At 40.3% G+C, this 14,372-nt stretch overlaps 1 protein-coding gene across 2 annotated transcripts; it reads left to right on the top strand.

Moving 5' to 3' along the window:
• The first annotated feature begins 3,666 nt into the window (after positions 1-3,666).
• Positions 3,667-13,967, top strand: OSGEPL1 (O-sialoglycoprotein endopeptidase like 1). 2 transcript variants are annotated; one of them, XM_044241148.1, is made up of 8 exons: positions 3,667-4,198; positions 4,720-4,960; positions 9,944-10,331; positions 11,314-11,356; positions 11,432-11,580; positions 12,592-12,722; positions 12,829-12,900; positions 13,700-13,967. In XM_044241148.1, the coding sequence occupies exons 1-8, from the start codon at positions 4,147-4,149 to the stop codon at positions 13,776-13,778; spliced, it is 1,155 nt and encodes a 384-aa protein (XP_044097083.1). In that variant the 5' UTR covers positions 3,667-4,146; the 3' UTR covers positions 13,779-13,967. The 2 variants fall into 2 exon arrangements, with proteins under 2 accessions (XP_044097083.1, XP_044097082.1); XM_044241147.1 differs by having other exon boundaries at positions 3,671-4,198; positions 11,152-11,356.
• Positions 13,968-14,372: the final 405 nt, after the last annotated feature.

Here is a 14,372-nt window from a genome sequence, read left to right as displayed (position 1 = left end):
GAAAGCAGGGATTTCAAAAGGTATTTGTGCAACCCATGTTGATAGAACCATTATTCACAATAGTTAGAAGATGGAAACAACCATGTCCATTAACAGATGAAGGGATAAATGTGGTATATACAAACAACAGGATATTATTCCACTTTAAAAAATTTCTGACACATGCTACCACATTGAATGAACTTTGACATTAATGCTAAGTGTGAGCTAAGCCAGTCACAAAAGGACAAATAGTGTATGATCCCACTTATATGAGGTACCTAGAGTAGTTAGAGACATAAGTTTCCAGGGGCTGGCAGGAAGAGGAAATGGAGAATTAGTGTTTAATGGTTACAGTTTCAGTGGGGAAAAAATGAAAAAGGTTTGTAGATGGATGGTGAATGGTAAAGATGTTTGCACAATAGTGTCAATATACTTAATGCCATTGAACTATACACCTAAAAATGGTTAAAATGATAAATTTTGTTGCATATATTTTACCACAGTAAAATCATCTGGAAGTAAATTTGTAAAATAAGCATGATGACCCAGCAAATAAAAAATAGCAAAATACTTTCTAAGGATGACACCGAATTGACAGTATTGCCATTAATGAAACAATTTCTACATCAAAGACATTTGTAAGCAAAAGAAAAAACTCTTTAAAGAGGAGAAAGACTGATGACAGTGTAATTTTAGCACAATCCAACTCATGAAGAATGTAACATGACTCAAGTGAAAAGAGATGCATCAGGCCTGAAACATTAGCCATTTAAAGCACAAAACTCATTTCTCTTGATTCCATATTTACCAAACAATATTCTCATAATTTCACTCTGGTTTTCACTGTAATTTGCTCAATACAGAGAAAGTGATGATCAGCAGGCTTAAGTATTCTATCTCCTTCATCATTACATTTTTCATAAATTAACACGTTAGTATATGGTTTTTAGAAAGCAATTTCTTAGCAGATTGAGTGTGACTCAAAACCCTGGAGTCCAGTCACTTCCAAATCTGATAAACCAATTTCAAGCCTAGAAGATCAGATGTTGAAACCCATTGATCACACCATGGCCCTGCTAAGTTGTGGATACCACCTTTCCCAAACAACTCCCCACTCTAAATATATACTTTCCATAATGCTGTATTGTAATTACCTATTATTAGACTTCATTCCTTGAAGATAGGGAGTGGATCTTGTGTTTTATCCCTAAAACTGATGAAGTTTTTGCCCAAAGGAAAGAACCCAATAAATACGTAACAAATGAAAGTAAAATCCAATTTAGTAAGATAAAACTAGGAAATTATTATAAAGATTTTTCTATATATTACTTTCCTCTAAAACTTCCAAGGCAGGCAATAGTACAGAAAAAATGAGCATATTTTGATTCTAAATTCAAGTGGAAGTTATGGTAGTTAAGCCAACTTTCCTTGAGAATGTCCACCAGTGGCATTCAAATCATATAATATGATCTGTATAAAAGCCCAGGTAGGCCTCATAGAGCATAAATGTCTTTCCACCAGTAATTTCTCCTCTAGTACAATAAAGAACATGGAAAATGAATACCTTTACTTACCAAAGGTACAATGCCTTTTTCTTTCTGCTACTTATGTGCCATCAATCTAAGGAAGAATAAAATTCCTTCCTAATGTGTCCTAGGGTTTTGCTGTTTCCCATAATGCAGCATTAAGACTGAACACCAGCCAAAGAGCCTGGATAAGGAATCTACCAATGATACCACCACATACAAAAGGGATAACTCTTGACACATTTTTGCAGAGGATGGCATTGAGACACACCTGCTGAACATAATCCAAATTGCAAGAAAACACCAGATGTGAAAGGTTTTATGGTCAAACTAGATTTCAGCATATAATAGAAAATAACCTCTAACCAATCATAAGCAGAAGAACAAATTTTTCTTAACCTTTTGGTCTTAATTTTTCTTTTTTTGGGTCAGCCACACTTCCTAAGGAAACTATGAGTTATTTTATCTTCTAGAAGTTAAGGAAACAGATTCCAGATCCAGATGGCCTAAGTTTTTTTTTTTAAGATTTTATTTATTTATTTGACGCCGAGATCACAAGTGGGCAAAGAGGCAAGCAGAGAGAGAGAGAGAGGAGAAAGCAGGCTCCCTGCTGAGTAGAGCGCACCATGTGGGACTCTATCCCAAGACCCTGAGATCATGACCTGAGCTGAAGGCAGACGCTTAACCCACTGAACCACCCAGGCGCCCCTAACTTCTAATCCTAGCTTTAAGTTTACTAGCTGTATGACCTGCAAATCATCAAACTTTGTGGTCCATTTGCCTCATCTGTAAAATGAGGACAGTAAGTAATTATCTCACAGGATTATAGTGAAGTTTAAATAAATTAATCTGCAACACTGCTCGGGACAACGTAAGTTAATTGCTAATTATGGTTACTATTGTGACACACATTTTGAAAGCGTAAGTTTCACCTAGAAAATTCTCAACATTCTGGTAATTATGAATGTATTAGTATTTCACAGTAGACCATAACTGAGACTTCCGATAGTGATTCACTTATCTTACATTTACATCAAGAACTCCACGCCTTTCGGGGCGCCTGGGTGGCTCAGTGGGTTAAGCCGCTGCCTTCGGCTCAGGTCATGATCTCAGGGTTCTGGGATCGAGTCCCGCATGGGGCTCTCTGCTCAGCGGGGAGCTTGCTTCCTCCTCTCTCTCTGCCTGCCTCTCTGTCTACTTGTGATCTCTCTCTCTCAAATAAATAAATAAAATCTTAAAAAAAAAAAAAAAAAAAACCTCCATGCCATTCAAACACGGATATATGTGACAGCCTTACTCAGTCTTGCATCGTCAGCTTAGTGAAACCTTGCAGTCCAGCAGGCCTGTGGCGGAAGAAAGACTCTTGGGATAAATGTATTCACACAAATGACAAGTTCACATACCAGTAATAGGAAAAAAAAAAAAAAAAAAAAAACACCCTGAAGGAGGTCCAAGAATGAGTATTTTCCCGAAGGTTGTGTACATGGCAAGCAAAGACCATATTATAGTTTTTTCATGGTAAATGAATATGCATAGCCCCGTCCCCTTTTTAATCACAAAAATGAGGCAGCCCCACACCTTGGCTCCCCAAAGTGGCATGACGGTTTAGCCTGTCCGACCCGCAGCGCTTCCGCCCCCCGGACCCTGCCCACGCGGGTCCTTGCGTCGTCCCCACGTTCCACACTGTTTCTGGAATCGCGCCAGTCAGGCCCCAGCCTTCAGAGCGGACGGGCGGACCCTCCTCCTCTTCGGACAGGGCGTCCGAACTCCAGCCACTGGCAGACGGATCTTTCCACACAGCTTAGTGTCCGGAAGTTAATGCTGCGGAGTCAGACAATCCACCTTCGGCCTCCACTGGGTCCCAAGCCGGGTGACCCTGGGGAAGTCCTGCCACCTGCAAACCACAGGGCAGCGCAGGACCGCGCGCGGCGTCCCGGACGAGTGCAGCCCTCGCGCGGCTCCGCACCGCGCCGGGCGACGCCGGCGACCAGACGCCGCCCCGTGTGGATGACGTCACTTCCGGGGCGACCGGTCCGCCCCTGACTCTCGGGGAAGCGCGGTCGGCCGTCCTCGCCCGGGCAGGGCTCCGGCGCTGTGGCCGCGGTGGTTCGCGGGGACGGAGGGTAAGACGGCCCGCCCTCCCCACGGCCTTCTTCGCCCGCCTGCGAGGGCGATTCCAGCGCCAGCCTGGACCGCCGGCCCAGGGCCCGGGATCCTCTCAGGAGCTTTCGTTGCCCCGAAGACCGGTGCTTCGCTCAGGCTTCCCTGCCCGCGTGTCCGTGACGCGAATCAGTCCTTCGGGGCGGCGGGGCCGGGCCTGCGCTCCCCGCCTCGGTCCTCGCGCGAGGGCCGTGCCCACCGCTCGAACCCCGGGCCCTGCGCCACGGGGGACGATGAAAATCCCAGCGCTTACTCTGACGTTCCCGCTAGTGTGGAGGGAAGGGCCCGCGTAAGCCCCCAGAAAGTTCTAGAACAGGTCGTCTGGGGGCAGGAAACCAGATACTTGAAAGTGAAGATACCAGGGTGCTCTAGTGATGGGCTGCTGTCATTTTGAGGAGAAAAGAAGAATTTGGGGCGATCCTACTGAGATAAACTTGTGGTAAAATGGAGATGGAGTTAGAAAACTTGTCATCAGTGGATGAAGTGGGTCTCAGGTTGCAGCGTCTTAGTCCAGATGTGGTCCTCGGACGGTGAGCTTTGTCAGAACGGTTGTTCCCAAAGTGGGAACTGAGCTGTGTCTGTGCCTTTTATGTGGATTGTTTTCTAACCAAATTGCTAAATTTTATTTTGGAAGCTATTTCCAGGAAATGGAATGCATGCCTTTGTCATTTTTCTTAAACCGATTTTGTCTTAACTGTAGCTATCAAAAAATAAATAGCACTTTGCAAAGGACTATCCGTGCAGCTATTAGCTATTTTATGAATAGTGAATAGTTTACTGAGAACATCATGATAATAATACCAAAACATTTCACAATTGATTTCCTTGTGTTCACCTCGGAGAGCATTGTATTCATTCATACTGTTATTTAGGTTCACAGGTTGCTATAGCCTTTAAAAACTTTTGCTAACATTTACAAAACTTTCTTCTAATTTTACAAAACTATTATATTGAAAAATAAACCAATGAAATTGGAATTTTGCTTAACTGAATGGGTTAGTGGTTATTGTCAGTTCCAAGTAATTAGTTTGTTTCTTCATTTCTTTTCCAGGAGTTATTTATAGAGTAAGTATGCTAATACTGAGTAAGACAGCAGGAGTCTTTTCTAAACCAGCAAGAAGGAAAACTTACGAATTTTTAAGAATTTTTAATTTTCATCCTGGAAAACCGTTTCTTCATAAACTAGTATTGGGAATCGAAACCAGTTGTGATGATACGGCAGCTGCTGTGGTGGATGAAACTGGAAACATTTTGGGAGAAGCGATACATTCCCAAACTGAAGTTCATTTAAAGTAAGTAGACATTATCTTGGTAGTTCCCACTTTTGGGAAAAACAAAGTGAAATAATTATTTTCTATTTATCATATATGAAAGTTCAATTTTAGGAGCTAAGTTCTTCTTTTGTGCAAAAGTTCCTAGTAGCTGTACTAGAAAACCTTACACCCTGCACCCTGGCTTTTAAGGCTGTGCACAGTAAGGTCTCAACTTTAGCTGAGCATCTTGTGAAAAGAACTAAGCTCATTCCCAACTCTGAGATTTATCCGTGATTTCCCCTTAGTAATGCCTTTTCCTCTTTTGTCCACCTGTACGTTTCATGGTCTTGACTCAAGTCCTAGGAGAGCGTAACCCCATCTCTAGCCTATGTTAATCTCTGGGTGAAAAAAATCCTATTCAACTTTATACCTATAACTCATGTTGATACTTAGAAAATAATACACTGTTGGGCGCCTGGGTGACTCAGTGGGTTGGGCCGCTGCCTTCGGCTCAGGTCATGATCTCAGGGTCCTGGGATCGAGTCCCGAATCGGGCTCTCTGCTCAGCGGGGAGCCTGCTTCCTCCTCTCTCTCTCTCTGCCTGCCTCTCTGCCTACTTGTGATCTCTCTCTGTCAAATAAATAAATAAAATCTTTAAAAAAAAAAAAAAAGAAAGAAAGAAAATAATACACTGTTGTATAAAAGCATTGAATGGTGCAAGGTTTATAAACTCATGTCTTTGCAGAGGACCACTAGTGAGGCTACAGAGATGAGTGGGCTGGGTATAAAGTGGAAAATACCTGGAAGAAGAAGAAGCCAGTTGTCGCCATGTAGAAACGTAGGTGCTGTTTTATTTGACCCATTTGACCCATTTTCAAGAGAAAATGGAAATCCAGAATATAACTGTAATATCTCCAGGTGTTAAAATTAGTTGTTAATTCAAAATATATTAAAATGCTGCACAAATCAAATATGCCTTCAAGCCATCAATTTATAACACTTGAATAGTGAAAAAGGTTGGTATTTTGAGATCACAGACCTGTGTTTGACCTACGAATTAAGCAATTGGTGTTGGCTCTGATTTTAGGCAAGTTCTTTATCCTTTCTGATTGTGTTTTCACACCTGTAAAATGGGAAAGGTAATAACCTGCCTTATAGGATTGTAGGGAGTATAATAGAAATAATATATATGGAAAGACAGAATACACCTCTAATAGTTAAATACTGTGTGAAACAGACTGAGGTAAGATTTAATTAGGTGTAGTGAAATACTAAAAAGTCCTTTCCTTCAAGGAACTTAACCTATTCTCTGAGGCATGATATATAGACCTGCAAGGAAACATACAGCATTCAGTCCAAGGCAGAATAAAGTATCAAACAAGTGGTACAGACAGTAACTATTACTACCATGCCTCAGTCCCACTCCGTATTTCTGAGTGTCCTGGACGTTTGCACATGTAAATGTTGACTGTGTAGAAAGGCCTTCCCTGACCACTTCATTTAAATTCGGTATCCCCACCATGCTTATTCTGTATCACCACAGCCTGCTTATTTTCTTCATCATCCTTTTGATAATTTTTACATTTGTTTACCTCTGTGGTCTTTTCCCCAGTAGACTCTGAACTCCATGGAGACAGGCTCCGTCTTAACTGTCGTTATTACCCACTGTACTGTGCCAGGTAGCCAGCACGGCATCTGGTACACTGCAGGGGCTAGTGGCCTTGGACTTAAGCCTTCAATGAATGGAGATGGAGAAAACTGTTGTAGCAGGAGTAAACATTATGGTAGAGGCAAAGAGGTGAGAAAGTACAGGACAGACGTTCTGTTTAGTTAGTGTCCAGGTCACTGGAGATGAATACACAGGAAGGAAACTTTGTGGAACCATCTCCACAGCTCATCTCAGCGTTTACTGAATTCCTACCAGGCAACGTTTGAAGCACCGTGGTACAAATATGACTAAAATACATGATCCTTGCCTCTGAGCAGCTTACCATATAAAGTGCTTTACAGTGAAGGTTTACATTCTGATTCAACGATCTTACTATCTAACTATCTATGATCTTTCACGGTTTTCTGTGCCTGGGTTTTCTTATGTGTGAAGTAGGGATAGTAATGGTAAGTAGCCCCTATGACTGTCGTGAGGATTAAATGTAAATTCTTCCAAGGTGGTAGCAAGAGCTCAGTAGAAGCTACTTACTATCAGTCGTACTTCTAGTACTGTTACAAGTGAGTGAAGAAGACAGTCTGGGAAACAAGTCATTGTAAAGCAGCATGGAAAATGCACTGATAGAGGAGTGGTTAGTGGGGGGTGGCCTTTCTTCAAGCCAGAAACTGAAGGACAGTTGACTTTTTTCTCACCACTGTGTCGAATCAGTCGTAGTAAATCTGCCTCCCAAATATTTCTTCAAACGTTTCCCTCCCTTTCTGCGTAATTCAAGCCCTTGTCTCTTGCCTGAATTCTTGGCTCCTACCTTGAGGCCAGATGATTTCCCTGACTTTCTATTAGCCTTAGCTCCTGGATCACCTACTCTTTATGCTGTGTACAAATTAATTATTTTGAGAATAAAGCCACGGTCTTACTCATCTGTTTTGTCTCGAGTGCTTAGCTAGCATAATCCTTTGAAGATAAAATACATAAAAGACGTACAAAAAGGAAGGGAGGTAGGCATGTGGGAGAAGGAAGAAATAAGTAGAAGAGGATTTAGACTTAGAGTTACCCAAATTTCAAGAAAGTAAATGTTTTTGAGTAGGATGGTTAAGGGTCAGCATTTTGCTTTACTTTCTGGCCACACAACATAGAATGGACTCCAGGGATCAGAAAATCCCTCCAGGGAATTGGATTTAGAAGGTTTTGAATAGACTGAGATAATGGGAGCTTTTCAATCAGGTGGCAGTGGGAATGGTGACATACTTAATTGTGGGAAGTGAGATAAAGGAGATAAAGATGAAGCTGGAAACCCAAGTCATTAGAAGGTTTAATGCCATTAACAGAGTTGAAGAATATAAGAGAAAAAGTAGCTTTGAAGAATTAAGGAAAATGGTATTATTATATATAAATGTGTTGAAATAAGATTTTTTATTCCCCTCATTGCCTGATACAATATATATTATAACGATATTTTAAATAATGTATTTATAGCAGAGCTAGAGAGACAGAGCATGAGCAGGGGGCGGAGCAAAGGGAGAGTGAGAAGCAGACTCCCCACTGAACAGGAGCCTGCTTTGGGGCTCCATCCCAGGACCCTGGGATCAAGACCTGAGCTGAAGGCAGATACCTAACTGGCTGAGCCACCCAGCCCCCCCTGCATATTATAACTATTAAGTAAATATTAATTGAATGCACCTACTGAGGGTTTTCATATCTGTATAGAAGTTACAGTGTTAAATATTTAAAGATTTTTTTTGAGAGTAGAGGTATATCTTGCAGACCCTATATTTTATTGCTCTGCTTCTCCGGTGGTAAGTTAGTCACATGCCGGCATTTTTTGCTAGCAGCTTTGCCTCCTACTTCTTTACTCTTGACATTTTTTTTTTTTAAAGATTTTATTTATTTATTTGACAGACAGAGATCACAAGCAGGCAGAGAGGCAGGCAGAGAGAGAGGAGGAAGCAGGTCCCTGCTGAGCAGAGAGCCCGACGTGGGGCTGGGTCCCAGGACCCTGAGATCATGACCTGAGCCGAAAGCAGAGGCTTTAACCCACTGAGCCACCCAGGCGCCCCTGCTCTTGACATTTGGAGTGGGTCCTACATAAACCCAAAATCAAAATTACCAGCTCTGGGCACTAGAGTCCCAACAGTATTTCGGGATTGCAAGCTGTCTGCTGTCCTGCCATGACCTCAAGTACAGTGTGTGTAAAAATAAACTCATCTTCTTCACAAAACTGTCTTCAAGTTTCTGTTGTTCTTTCTTTTCTCCTAGTCACTCCAGCTCAGTATATGAATCATGTTGGTGCCGTGGACCCTTATCCCCTTACATCCAGTCAGTCATAACAGTTTTCAAGGCTCTCTGTCCCTTTCTTTCACTTCTCATGATCATGTAGTTTAAAATGTAAACAAATACTTTTAAAATGACCTCTTTAAAAATTCATGTATGGGGTGCCTGGGTGGCTCAGTGGGTTAAAGCCTCTGCCTTCGGCTCCCCGCATTGGGCTCTCTACTCAGCAGGGAGCCTGCTTCTCCCTCTCTCTCTCTCTCTCTGCCTGCCTCTCTGCCTACTTGTGATCTGTGTCTATCAAATAAATAAATAAAATCTTTTAAAGAAAATTCTCCATGTAGGGACACTTGGGTGGCTCAGTCAGTTAAGCTTCTGCCTTTAGCTCAGATCATGATCCCAGGGTACTGGGATGAGTCCCACATCACACTCCTTGCTCAGCATGGAGCCTGCTTCTCCCTTTGCCTGCCACGCCACTGCTTGTGCTCTCTCGCTGTCTGACAAATAAATAAACAAAATGTTTTAAAAATAAAAATTCTATCTTCAGAGAGATTAATTTTTCTAAAATCCAATTTTATCCTGTCCTTTCCTTGTTCAAGACATCTTCCATAGAATGCTTCTTAAGATTGTTTTGGTGGTTCTATTCATCATCAAATCTATAGGAGTTCGTTGTGTACAATTTTGAAAAGTCACCCTTAATCACTATATACTGAGTTTTTATAGTGTGCTGCATTATAAGGCATACATATATTTTTTTAAAGATTTTATTTATTTATTTGACAGAGAGAGATCACAAGTAGGCAGAGAGGCAGGCAGAGAGAGAGGAGGAAGCAGGCTCCCCGCTGAGCAGAGAGCCCGATGCGGGACTCGATCCCAGGATCCTGAGATCATGACCTGAGCCGAAGGCAGCGGCTTAACCCACTGAGCCACCCAGTTGCCCCGAAGGCATGCATATTTGAATATACTTGACTAATATATTTAGCTATAAAATAATTAATTTGAAAACACACCTTCAGCCCTAATATAAAACTTTTCTTACTCTGTGTTCACAGTCTTGAAATTGTAAGAAGCTGTTTTTTTGTTTCTTCCAGAACAGGTGGGATTGTTCCTTCAGTAGCTCAGCAGCTTCACAAAGAAAATATTCAGCGCATAGTGCAAGCAGCTCTCTCTTCCAGTAAAGTCTGTCCACGTGAACTCTCCGCAGTCGCAACCACTGTAAAACCAGGACTTGCTCTAAGCCTGGGAGTAGGCTTATCATTTAGCTTACACCTAGTAGACCAGTTAAAAAAACCTTTCATTCCCATTCATCATATGGAGGCTCATGCTCTGACTATTAGGTTGTTAAATAAAGTAGACTTTCCCTTCTTAGTTCTTTTGATTTCTGGAGGCCATTGTCTATTGGCATTAGTCAGAGGAGTTTCAGATTTTCTGCTTCTGGGGAAGTCTTTGGACATAGCACCAGGTGACATGCTTGACAAGGTAATTATTTAAGAGTTAATTTCTCCATTCCTTTCTATTAAGTTGTCTATTTCAATCAAATAATAATATACTACTACCATTTATCTAAATATTTCTGATTAATAGACTGAAAAAATTCATATGAGCAGTAGGAAAAAAGAAAAAGAATAGTACATAGTTTTAGAAAAGATTTCTAGCCATTATGGGTGAAATGGTAGGGGTTTAGATCAGTACATAAAGGCTCAAATAGTTTGCAGATGCAATTATGTTTTTAATCAAAAACTATATATGAAAGAAATTGCCATGTAAAGAACTATAAAAGTGTGAAATAAGAGGGTATATAAAATAATATAAAGACATTAAAGATGTACAGATTTCTGTGATTAAACATCACAATTGCTGACACCATCACCCAAGCAGGCTTCTTTTTCCTTGGTGTATGAATCCTGAGCCTACTGCTCTCTGCAGAAATCAGCTGCAATGATTAGAAGAAATGGACAGGTTCTCATTTTTTAAGCTAATTATTAAGCACTCAATGTGAATTTCAGACTTGCTTTTCATCTCCAGTAGAAGAGCTGAAGTAGAGAGGGAAGCAGCGATTGCCCACTGCTGGGCGGGCTGTGAGAAGGAGCGAAAGTCTCCTTACTGACTACCAGCTACAGTCCCATTTTGTAAAAGCAGAGCGTATCTTACTTATCCAGGCTTCTTGTTCTGTTTTGGGTTTTGGTTGGGTTTTGTGTATATGTGTGTATGTGTTTTTAAGTAAATTTCATTTCCTTTGCACCTTGGTTTCAAAATGTGCAATTTTATCACTCATTATAGAAACTTTTGTTTTCGATAGGTAGCAAGAAGACTGTCTTTGATAAAACATCCAGAGTGCTCCACCATGAGCGGTGGGAAGGCTATAGAACATTTGGCCAAACAAGGAAATAAACTGCATTTTGATATCAAACCTCCCATGCAACGAGCTAAAAATTGTGATTTTTCTTTTTCTGGACTTCAGCATGTTGTTGATAGGATAATAACACAAAAGGAAAAAGAGGAAGGTATATTTCTACTTGGAGAGTTAAAAAAATGAGTAATCCTGTATTGTACCTAAAAACACCTGCTCATTTCTGCAGGGATCCAGAAGGGGGAAATCCTGGCTTCAGCTGCACACATTGCTGCTGCGGTACAGCACACGACAGCGTGTCACATTGCGAAGAGAACTCACCGTGCCATTCTGTTCTGCAAGCAGAGACGCCTGTTAACTCCAAGTAATGCAGTACTGGTAAGTTCTGTCACCTCCTCTAACAGGATTATTAATACTTGACAGTATGTTACTTTTCTTCTAGGAGTTTAATTGATCCTGTGCATAGCATCAAATTTGTTTATGTCATAGCCCAGAAGTATGGAATTGTGCAGAATAAAGACTAACAGCCATTTCTTACACAGGTGTGACAGCTTCATGGTACATCTGCACAGCCTGTGTGCCAAAAAACTCCAAGACTGCATCTTCTCATTGAATTTAGAAGTGGGTTTACAATAAGAAATGAGATGCAGGAACTGCTATCATTATTTTTAGAAAAATAAGCTAGTTCCCTGCAAATTTATGTCCCTTTGATGAAATCCCTTTAGATCTGTGTAAAAGCCTTGGTAAACTTCTGTTTAACTGTATCTTAAACTTTATCCTCTTGCAAATTACAAAATGAGAAAGTATTTAAATGATGGTAGATTCGCAAAATAGAATATTATGTGAATATCAAAGGCAATAATAGCTTTTGAAGAATAATGTAAAATAAGAAAAATGCTTATAAGTAAAAACGGCAGGGTCTAAAACACTGTTGAGCTTTGATTATAATTAGAAAAAAGTTAGAAGAAAATGTACTAAAATGATAGTGGTCCAGGACTTCTGATGGTACAGTGGGTTAGGAGTCTGACTCTTGGTTTCGGCTAAGGTCGTGATCTCAGTTCAGGATTCTGAGATCCAGCCCTGGGACAGGCTCTGTGCTCAGCATGGAGTCTGTTTAAGTTTTGCTCTCCCTCTCTCTCTGTCTCTCCCCAACTCTGAAAATAAATAAGTAAATCTAAAAAAAATCTAGTGGTCATTGTATACTGATGTTGAAAATGATTTTCTTTTCCTCCAAACTTTTACCATACAGATTGATCACTTGCCCATTTCCCACCTCTCAAAATGTGATGTTTTCTTACTGCATATTGCTGGTATTTTCCCCAGGTTAAGCTAACAGTTTGGCTCATACCCACACGTAATTGTTAATTTTGGTCTTTTCATTTCGTTCAGGTTGTGTCTGGAGGTGTCGCAAGTAACTTATACATCCGAAAAGCTCTGGAAATTGTAACAAATGCAACAGAGTGCACTTTGTTGTGTCCCCCTCCCAGACTGTGCACTGACAATGGCATTATGATTGCATGGTAAGCCGTAGGATGTATGTGCTTCACTCACAATTTGCCATTTCATCATGCTACATCTTCCTTTAAATCTTGGTCTGTTTATTTTATTTGCATCACTCTTACTTAGGAACGGTATTGAAAGATTGCGTGCTGGTGTGGGCGTTTTACACAACACAGAAGGCATCCGCTATGAACCCAAGTACGTGGTACCTTTTATAAAATCTGTGCAAGCAGTATAAAATCCAAAGCCTAAAAACAGAGTTTAGTTAGTGGTGGCAGAAGGCATCTCCTATACTGTTGGCCTAGCCTCAGGCAGAACATACTGTCTGCTCCAATGTTGCCTTCTTGTGACAGTGCTGAGGCTGAAGATGGTGCCTTTTTCCAGACTAGGATGGTTGAAGCCTTATATTGGACAATGTTGTAAAAAAGCAAATATTGGAGTCCACAGATACTTAAGGAGGAAGAACAGAGAAAAAGAGTAGAATCTCGGACCTTTCCTGCCGGTAGTGACAGAGGAAGGCAGAAAAGGGACAAGCCAGCTTTTGAAACCTCAAAGAAGGATCAGTAAAAACCAAATGCAGATTTGACCTTAGGTGTATGGTAAACTGTTTTTATCCGTTCAGCTTTGTAGAGAATTATAAGGCATTTTTATCGTTTTTCTATTTCACTTTTTTACTTGTAGTATGAGAGCAGTCTTTCAAAAACTTCATCGTCAAATTCATTGAGTTGTATACATTAAAGATGCATAGCTTTTCAATGTCAGTTGTATCTCAGAGTTGTTAAAAAAAAATCCCCAAATTTAGATTTCTTAATGGCATTAACTGGCCTTCTCTTCACCCATTGTTCCTGCTGAATTTGTTTTCAAGAACTGTCATGACGTGTGATTATACAGTAGCTGCGCACTGTTTGTCAGAATTCTAAGCAAACGGTTTGCAGAACTAGTGACATATCAGGAAGCAAGTATTGGAAATAATGTGATTTATCTGATTGTGATGCAGATGTCCTCTTGGAGTAGACATATCAGAAGAAGTTGGGGAAGCTGCCATAAAAGTACCACGGTTAAAAATGGACATTTGATTTTTGCTTTTCAAAAAAATCCCTAAAGGTAGTATTTCAGCATTAAGTTGTGATTTTTTTTTTTGTATTTCAAATTGTGGAAGATGCACGATATTAATTGTTCATCAATACTTTCTTTTGTTTTTCTTTATGTTTGATATTTAACCCAGTCTTCTGAGAATCTGTAGTAAGATGTTATAGTTTTATAATGGAATATAGACTTTTTATTATCAAAATTAAAACATCTTGTGAGGGAAAGAATGTACTAATATTTGCAGGTGGAAAGAAAACCTTGGAACATATACAGTGAATCTGCTAAATCCTAGCTTCATATTAAAAAGGCCTAGACCTTTTGGTGTTTTTCTCATATCAGGATTATAAAAGCTATTTTTTAGATTATGTTCTATTTATTTTATTAAATTTATTTTTAATTGAATTATAGTTGACATACAATATTATATTAATTTGAGGTATACAGCATAGTGATCCAACATTTATATCTATTACAGCAGCACGATAAGTATCATTTTACCATCTGTACCATACAAGTTACTGTAATGTTATTGACTCTATTCCCTGTGCTGTAGTTTTCATTCCGCAATTTATTTTATAACT

Source organism: Neovison vison, chromosome 3, assembly GCF_020171115.1.
Source record: "Neovison vison isolate M4711 chromosome 3, ASM_NN_V1, whole genome shotgun sequence".
NCBI lineage: Eukaryota > Metazoa > Chordata > Mammalia > Carnivora > Mustelidae > Neogale > Neogale vison.
The sequence above is the reverse complement of the archived record's forward strand: the minus strand, read 5'-3'. Positions and strand labels throughout refer to the sequence as shown.

Bases quoted from the DNA above. Each gene is read 5' to 3' on its own strand.
- OSGEPL1 (XM_044241147.1), top strand. From the start codon at position 4,147: ATGAAGTGGGTCTCAGGTTGCAGCGTCTTAGTCCAGATGTGGTCCTCG. The intron at 10,332-11,151 runs GTAATTATTTAA...TGTTTTCGATAG, and splicing joins CAGGTGACATGCTTGACAAG to GTAGCAAGAAGACTGTCTTT. The intron at 11,581-12,591 runs GTAAGTTCTGTC...CATTTCGTTCAG, and splicing joins CTCCAAGTAATGCAGTACTG to GTTGTGTCTGGAGGTGTCGC.